This window comes from Hesperophylax consimilis, chromosome 24 (assembly GCF_061612785.1).
Source record: "Hesperophylax consimilis isolate HC1 chromosome 24, BYU_Hcon_1.0, whole genome shotgun sequence".
Classification (NCBI taxonomy): Eukaryota; Metazoa; Arthropoda; class Insecta; order Trichoptera; family Limnephilidae; genus Hesperophylax; species Hesperophylax consimilis.
Window position 1 is genome coordinate 21,176,766 of NC_142859.1, and position 9,824 is coordinate 21,186,589.

The 9,824-nt window shown below is 32.4% G+C and overlaps 1 protein-coding gene across 1 annotated transcript in view; it reads left to right on the forward strand.

Annotated features, from left to right (window-relative positions):
* homer (protein) overlaps positions 1-3,525 on the forward strand; it is a 122,679-nt gene extending 119,154 nt beyond the window's left edge. The window contains exons 8-9 of the mRNA XM_089646465.1: positions 1,880-2,014; positions 2,590-3,525. Coding sequence (XP_089502591.1) covers positions 1,880-2,014; positions 2,590-2,631 — 177 coding nt within the window. The 3' untranslated portion in view covers positions 2,632-3,525. The remainder of the gene's footprint in view (positions 1-1,879; positions 2,015-2,589) is intronic.
* The last annotated feature ends 6,299 nt before the right edge of the window (positions 3,526-9,824 follow it).

Below are 9,824 nucleotides of genomic sequence, written 5' to 3' on the forward strand. Positions count from 1 at the left end.
GAATCAAACAAAATATTTGAAATAGAAAAAGATTGCTGCCAATAAAAATATGTGAACAGAAAATTATGATAATGTTGGTAGTTCCTAGTCGAAGTATGATATAGTTAATATGACCGAAGGGGATAAGGTCGAATTAGCTCAGTGGTAGAACAAAGTCCCGGCAAGTCTGAGGCCCTAGGGTCAATTCCTAGATGCAAACAAATCTTTATCTCATTTTTCTCTTTCAAATTTTCATTTGAGAATCGCTAATATTGTCTAGATCCTCTTTGTATCGCCCTGGTGTAAGACCACCATTCAGAATTAAAACATTGCTTTTAATGGCTTTAGCCGTGTTTGGTGACCAGATTTGAATAGCCTGGTACCTCCTCTTCCTTTTCCCCATCTCTTTCCCCTCCTCACTACCTTCAGCCTCTCAACATACCCCATAGGATGCCGTTGTCTCAAAGGCTCCAAACGGTTGAGATCAGTTGTGCAGTATTCACATAAATAAAAATAAGGTATTTGTTGGCAGTGAAAAGAGGTATTTATATATTCCAATGACATCTATGAAAGATACACATAACTTTATTTCTTCTTTTAATATTTGATGTCGTAACCAACAGGGGACATTTTTATTTGTAAACTCATAAATTGTTGTAACCAATTTTCGAAAGAATGACAATATGCCAAAAATTATGACCAAGTGGTTGCCTTACCATACATTGTTGCGAATTCCTGAGACTAGTTAGTATAAGAGTACCTACTCGACACACTAGGCATAAAAAAACCCATTTCATTGTCACCGTTCACATACAAATTATGCAGCAAAATCACCAATTCCTCAAATGCATAGTTTAGCAAACGAATCTACAAATGATATTGACATTTTAAACATAAAAAATTCAAAGTTTAAAACATCCTAAAAAAATCTTTCATGTCAATATAAATTACCAGAAATAATATATTGACATTTTTTTAGGATGTTTTAAACTTCGAATTGTAAACCATTGTTTATTACTTAATCTTGTGTAGAAATTTGTAACCATATATGTACCCAAAGTAAAAGCCCCATGGGCCTATAAAAGATACTTAACCACTCAGAACATTAGAACGTCAAAAGACGTAAATATGATAATAGCGGTCAAGACATTAGAACGTCTATTCACGTAAACGCGCGAGATTTTACAAAAATCGATTTATTTCCATCACTAGTATACGAATTGACATGATTTAAAAAACAGAGTATCGATAATGAATAACGCTACGCGTCTGTATTCAAGAATATCTATGGAACGTAGAGGTGCATTATCTAAGCCGATTGAATCTGTCATCTTGTTCGTTCATAATTTATTGCGTTTCTAAATAATTTATTAAAAATATTTTAGTTTGGACAGTTAATATTTTGAGGTGACTAATAGTTTTTAATTATATTTCTTCAAAATATAAAGTGTTATTTCTTTATGATACTCAGAAAAAAGTACATTTTTCACGGCTTTGAAATAATGGTAAGCGATTTTTACATATTTTTGACGTTTTCATAAAATGTATATTTAGAAACGCAAATATTTACGTATAACAACACAATGCGATAGTGAATTTCATAATCTTTCCAAAACATTTTTTTAGAATGAGGCTACGTTTCCCAAAACGTGAGTTATGAAGCTTTTAGCAAAACTCGTAAATAACACAAAAATTATCACGTTTTGACAGTTCTCAAAGGAACACATAGTAAATAAAAGTCTTTGTCTGAGAGGTTAAATAAATACACAAACGGTTGTTTATCAGTTGTGTAGTTCAAAACACATTTGTTGGTATGTGGGCAAGTGTTTATATACTGTAAAACCCTATAGTCGTGTCCTCCATAAATAATCATCATTTTTATTTATCATGTGATTGGCAGAAAGAGAATGCAGATCTAGCCTCACAGCTGAAGAAAGCCCAGAGTCAACTGAATCTGTCCATAGCGGCACACGATGACCAGAAACAAGTGCTGATGACACTCAACACACAGTTGGCCCAGCAGCTACATGACTTGGTTAGTTCACTCTACTATTACACTGCTAATGACGTCTTTGGTTGGGAACAAAAATAAATAATTCTGTTCAGAAATCAGCTTGACTTCCCTTGAATTCCCTTGTTGCTTCCCGTCAAAAGCATTTATTGTAAAGTTTCAAAGAATTCTTTTATCAATGACTAGCTAAATAAAGTCCCTGGCTTTCACACAGTTTTTCTAAATTAGACTTAGAAAGTGATTCTTCTTGTTTTAAGGGTGAAGTGTGCAAAATATCATCAGTCTTGGAATAGAATTGTAGATTGGTATAAAAATCAAATAAACACTGCCCGTCCGTCACTGGGCACATACACGTTTATATAAATAAATATTGAGTTTTTTTTTATTTCATAGTTTCAAGTCTTCTGTTGAAATTACTTCACAGATGTTAGAAAGGTCCTATTCATAGTTGGTGTTTCATCAATATCCACAAAGTCGGTATTACTTTGCTTTGTTTTTCCTGTAAGGATCCTTCTGTAGTTCTAAGAGAATTCTTAGTACCACATTCCTGGCTACCAACCACTATCACAATTTTGATATATATTTATTTTACTTTTCAGACTACCATCCACAGAGAGATCAACACAGCCCTGCAAACATGAGAAGAACAACTTTGCGTTAGTTCTCAACGCAGTCACCACAGTGGCACATTTCGCCCCTCCACCCCATCCACCCCCCTCCCCCCGCCACCCCTACACGACCCACCCCTCCCTTTCAACCCCCAGCCCCTGGACAACCGATCCACCCCCTCCCCCGTGTACGCAACTGTCAACAAACTGCCACACGACAAACGTAACTTGCCGTTATTGCTGAATTCTTCATTCAGAAGTTCCACGCTCTCGAAAGATCGCAAGAAGTCTGTCACTATTGAAGATAATAACACGATCATCAAGAAAGATCCAATGTACGTTTCTTCCAAAGCGAAAAAGTAATCGAAAGCGAATTAATTGTAGCGTTGAGAAGTGATTTAGTGAATACCACGCGATGAACCAAACATAACCTAACATTATTGCTGAATTCATCAAACAAATATAGCGGTTTGCCGCTAGACACATTTTGAAGAATAATATAATATAACAACTTAATAATTTTAAAAAATAATCTAAAAGTGAAGAAGTAATCTCGAATTTAAATAGACAGTATCGGCAGAGAAATCGTGACACAAATAAGTGTTTTTGAACATTTTTCTAAATGTTTAACGTTGTTAGTACATAATTATAGAAAGAGTTTGATTTGAAGCTAGTGCTTCTAACTTGACAGTGTTTGTAATGTGATCCTTTTTACAAAAAGCGTTTCACCATCTCAAAACATAAAAATAACCTCGATAATAAATTGAACTTTTTTTTATCAACTTTTTTTTAGTTTTGTGAAATATTTTCTTTACACAGTAATGATAGTATTTGCACCACAATTTAGTACTGAAGTTACAGTAAAACAGTCCATTTAAAGACAATTTATGTTATACATAAATCTGTTCATCATTTAAAAAAAGTCTTTATAAATATCTCAAAAATAGATTGATTCATTTACATAATTTTTTTGATTGGTTGGATTTTAAATTTCAGGCTGATATTTTATATTTTCTTGCATGATATATTATTTATTTTATCCAAATTGACTGGAAAACATTTTTAATTTGAATTAATATGAAAAATAATAAATCATTTTGCAAAAGAATAATTGGATTATGTATAATATAAGGTTAGAATATCAAATTTGAAATTATATTATAAAATGATATTTTAAATGTAGCAATACAATAATAATGACATAATTTAAACAATTTTTAACATAATGGTTGCAATATTAACATTTTTGAGATTTTTTAAGTACCGTTTGATGTAAAACTGATCTGAAATTTTTATGTTCATATTTATTTTTTCAATATTTTAGCTTTATTTTAATTGATCTGTGATAACTCTGCTGTATTTTGCAGTTCATTTTTTCTCATTTATATTTTACAAGACTTATCTTATTATTCTTTCATAATTCTTTGTGTGATCTTTATATTTACAGTAAGTTTATAAAACAGTGTTCAGGAATTAGTAATACCTAATCCAAATTCAAATACTTTGTTTTTAGGTTTTTCAGATTATTCCATGAGTTTCTGAATGCCAAGTAAACAATCCCGTCTATGAAAGCATTGATCACGAAGTATACAATAATAATTGATAACTCTGCTGTATTTTGCAGTTCATTTTTTCTCATTTATATTTTACAAGACTTATCTTATTATTCTTTCATAATTCTTTGTGTGATCTTTATATTTACAGTAAGTTTATAAAACAGTGTTCAGGAATTAGTAATACCTAATCCAAATTCAAATACTTTGTTTTTAGGTTTTTCAGATTATTCCATGAGTTTCTGAACGCCAAGTAAACAATCCCGTCTATGAAAGCATTGATCACGAAGTATACAATAATAATTATATAAATTAATGTTACGCCAATCTCTTTCCTTCACTTTATAAGAAATTTGTATATAACTGCACTGATTTTATCAGTTGAAAGAAATTGTTTTTGTAATTGTTTCAGCAAATTTTTTTTCTTTCATTATTGATTTTGTGTTTATTCATATTGTTTTATACTAATTCTTTACCGAATATGTCTTTGTTCCCAGTAGAATATCTCCAGCATTCAAAGGTACACAGGGAAACTTTGTATTTACTATTCACCAAAGAAGTGATGAGATCTGTATGAAATTTATGGTATTCAAAACTAATCACACATGAGGAGCGATATCTCAGGAAGAAGTTAATACTTCTTTGGTAGGCAGTAGGTACAATGAACATTACCTAAGCATGAAATTTTCAACACAAAGTTAATATTACATAATAATAAAATCACTTTAATTTTTGACAAGTTTTTGTAAGTGAGAAAATATTTTAATTTTATTTATTATTGCACTTGTTAAATTACAACAATAATATCAAACGAGATTTTTTTATTGAAAAATAATAATAACTAAAGAATAATCATAATAATTACTGATTCAATTAATATGTTTATATAAGAATAATGATTGTATTTGCATTTAGCGAATGATGTCCTCACCGCTACTAATAATAAATTAAAATATTTGATAATTAATTATATGAATGCACCCTTATCTTCCTTAATAAAATTTAATATTAAGTTAATCTTTTAAGATTTTCACCGCGCCAATGTATAGTCACGAATATATAGTGTTATCTCTTAAAGCCAAATATATAATGGACTCACGTTTTGTATCTTATATTATGCCATGTCTTGTAAGTTCACTATTCCATTTTCATATTCATATCTTGTACAATGTTCATGGTTACTGGTTACATGTTGTGGTTTACAATTAATATATTCCTATATTTCACAATTCAATCAACAACCGGTAAACTGAAAATATTTCTGGCAAGAAATTACAGACAAAACAAGTGCCAGGGCTCCCTGTTGCTTCTTGCAACCAAATTTCTGCTGTATAAATTTATCAAAAACTCACGATGATTTCCTACTTTTTGAACTTACGTTTAGTTAATTTTCCTGAAGTGGTATTTGAATAATCTTTAATTTATTAACTAGAGGGAAGAGCACTGTTGTAGCAACTAACATACGTAACAGTTAAGATTTGTAGATTTTTATATAAAATCTTTAATCTGTAATAAAATTAGAATCACAGTCTTTAGGATGCGAAATGAAGGGAGGTGTTTACGAAGTTTTAGCGAATAAGGCTACTTGAAACAGGCTACAGGGAAATAACTGAGGAGTTGCGATAATCTATTATATACATAAATACATATTTAATACGTTTGCGGTAAAATCATTTTTCAAAATTGTCTGAAACATACACAGATAATAGAAACAAAGGTAGATATGGTATGGAAACATGTAGACTGCCGCCAAGCTATGACCAAACTGCACAGATTATCAAAGAAGCTATGTAATGAAAGTTATGCTTTTGTCGCCGCTGTGCGTAGATGAAATTTGCGGTAGTATTCTTGAACGATGTTGGCGAAAGTTTTGTACTTGCCGTTTCATACTATAATGATCCATGGCCCATATCCCTGATTTCTATTGTCTGTAGTTGGGGAAATGTAACAATAAAAAACAATTTTTGAGATCTGATTTTTTTTTTGTAATTTTTAAAAATGGCTAAGAACAGTTTTATATGAACTGATTAGTACTTGATCTGAAAGTGACAATGTTATGTAAATGCTAAATTAACCAAATGATCGGAAAAAACATCATTTGATATTATTGACATGTTTAACCACTAACGAAAAAGAGTTTCGACTGAAGTTAAATGCTAATATGTGTAGAAGTTAATGGTTTCAAGATATTTCATCAAAGTGACAGCTAAACACACCTTTAAAAAGTGATATAGCGTCATTAAAAGTAATGAAACAAAAACTCGTTTGTTTCATCACTTTTCATGACTTTATATCACTTTTTGTAGGTGTGTTGAACTGTCATTTTGTAGAGATACCCGGTCACCGAAGTTAATACTTCATTGAATAAATGTACATGGTTGAAATTTTCCTCAAGGGAATGGTTCATTTTTATGACACCTTCTTTTGCTTAGCAGTGGAATGGCTTGCCAACTTTTGTGTTTCTACTCTCTTAAAATATGGGTTTCTTTAAGGCCCAAGTTAACTCTTTTGACATAAAATACCTTCCGCACAGCATCTCCAAAGGTGAAATAGCCCCTGAGATTTTCCTCATTGTCTCCTGTGCGGAAGTGGATATTTTAATAGACCCTACACATAATCTGATTTGCAGAACCCAACAAATTGAACCGCCAACCGAATTAATATTATTCCGGCTGTCCGACAACGGGAATAATAACACGGTCTCGGCGGATTTGCATACATACGATTCTTGTGGAAAAAATATTAAAATCACAGTTTCTAAAATATCATACTACTTTGCGCAATCTTGAACCAAACGGAAATTACCCTTCATCACCTTGGCATAACCTCTTCTGCTAGTGGTTAAACTATATTAGTTATATCTTATAGTTATACTGGTTAAACTATATAGACTTTATTAAAAACTATTGACAAAAATAACCCACCGAATCGCATGAGATAAAAAAATAAGAATGTCTTATTCTCAATTTTGTTAAAATCCACCTAATAGAAAACAATGATCTGACTAATAATACATAGGTGTTACATTATAGTTTATTATGTTTTATTGTAATCTATTGAAATTGAGTAAAGTGAAGACAACACAGGGTGTTTATTCTATCTCTACCATGTATACCTTTTTATATACAATTTTTAATTTAAGATTAAATGTGTTAACTTTGTTTCCCTTCACCCTGTAGAGATATTTATTGTAAGACGATGTAGATTTTTGTGTGTTGAATTGTTGATTTCATCAAATATATTGTATACATTGATGTAAGATTCACTGCAATAGTTTCTACAATTTTAAAATGAAAACGATTAAATGCAATAGTCACTAGTAAAATGATGTCAAATGCAGCAAGCTAACAGTCCATAATGTAGTGCTTATATCAACCCTGATGTATGGTAGTGAAGCATAAAACTGGCAGAGGACAAATGAAAGTAGACTGATTTGTGCATTTAACCCATAGGGGTTGCCAAGAAATTGCAATAAATAACCCAGTAAAGGTAATATCCGAAGGCAAAACTAATGTATAAGCTCGACACTGTCATTGCAGTGCTTCGTAGAGTGCACGGGCACGATTCTTCAACTCTGCAAAAGCCAGGGCTCCGGTCCTTGGGGGTAAAGCATAATGAACAAGATTATGAAAAGCCGCACAAATGGTTTGGATAACGTATTTCAGATGGACGAATAAAGGAGTTTCAGAAATATGATGCGCAAGTGAATGGGCGAACAACTCAAAGATGCGCCAGGAAGACAACACGATCGAATTAAATGTTGAGTCTGATTATATCATGGGTCAGTAGAATAGAAAAGATTTTACGAGACAAAGGGGGTATTTCACTATGTCGGGCTAAATATCTGACTAGCTAGCCGTTGGCTGGCTTTAAAGATCAGAATAACTTCGTTATTCAACGGCGACCGTTTCACCATTGTTGCCGAGCTTCCGGATAGATAGCACTCGAAATAGTCTGGCAACATCGCAAAATGTTTGCAGTTACCCCATCTACTGCCACGCCTGTCATGTTTTGCCGCAATGTCTATGAAATGCTAGCGTCAACGCCAATTGATCTGTGGTCAACGCCGTCATCCAGTTTCCCGCCACAGTCCGCACACCGCAAAGTGTGCATTATTTTGGTTATGTTATGTTGATTATCAGGTCATTTTAGATAGATTCGTGTCGAATTAATACATTGTTTCTTATTTTTCTTAACACAATCAAATAGTTCAGGATGGATCATACAAGCATTCAAATTCATTCGAGCTCTTAAAACTCGCGGCCTTCGCATCGCCGCCCTTTCACCTGTTTCTGTAAATCAAAAACCTCGGTATCCATAATAATTCGCAACAAAATTCGACTCACTTCTCCGCTGTCAAACTCGGAATGTTTTGACGCCATCTTTGATTCGAGGAATAGCGCCTAACGTGAAGTTCGAGCACTGATTAATCAAATCGAACTTTAACCCGAGCGTTAGCGTTATTCAGATATAGTGAAAACGAAAAAAATGACTAATCCGCGGATTAGTGCTTAGTCAGAACATAATCAGAGATAGTGATATACCCTCAAAGTATGATAGTGAATGTAACAATTAGTTTGCGCCAAGACAGATTTGTGTGACAATCTTTCATCTATGCTTACCCTTGCTAAGAATTTGAGTGGAAGAAGGCTCTTCTAGTGTATTTTACATCACTGTAAACTTATTGAGATCTTATCAAATGAATGTACATACAATGTTCTGTATTATGTGTAATGACGATAATTGACTTTTTTTTATTTACATTACGCTGCGCACAAGACACGCTTTCTGTAAATCTGGGGCCTAACTCTCCCCAGGTTTTGGGAGGTAAAATCGTGGAGTGAAACGCATTTATTTGAATAACATTCTCACACTAAACATATATATATACCTATATATTTTTTTTCAATCATAACTTTAATTTTTTGATCTCTCACTGCAATAAAATTATTAAAATGATTATTTATTTATTGTCAATTTGTTTGTACGATATATTATTTACAATGATGTTACAATACATCTAGACTTGTTATAGTCAAAATTAAGATAAAATGTGGCAAGAAAGAAACACTCTTTTTGTTTCTCACTCGTTTTGAATTTTGAGGTGTCAAGTGCCGTGTCATAATAGAGCAATGTCAGTTTGCAAATAGCTGCGATTGTTGTTGATACTCATCGTTTTCTGCTGGTTTGTGCGGTACATATAAGCAAATCGAGCAATTTCTCTATTTTAAACAATGAAGTTTACATAGCGATGGCACTGACTTTGTAATTTGGCTGTTGTGTGTCAATACCTGTATTCTAGTCGGTTTTGCATTTTTTAAATGACGCATAAAATTTTCAGACAGCAAAAGACTGTATTAAAAAATAAGTAATTTGCGTGTATTAATAAAATGTTATTCCTTGGCTTTTACTAGTGTTTTCCGAGAAATTAAAACACTTTCTCATCACACAGGAGGGCATTTTGGACTTTTTTACGTGACACACAACAGTTTAGTACTAAAACTACGAAAATCGAAAGTACTCCAATTGACATACTTTTAGTTTGCCACTTTGAGATTTCTACGGCATGTCTACATATATTGTAAAATCATTGGCATTAGCATTAAGCATTTAAGAAATAAATATCTTATCACTTTATTTAATTATGTATTAATTAGTAAAAGAATTTCATCT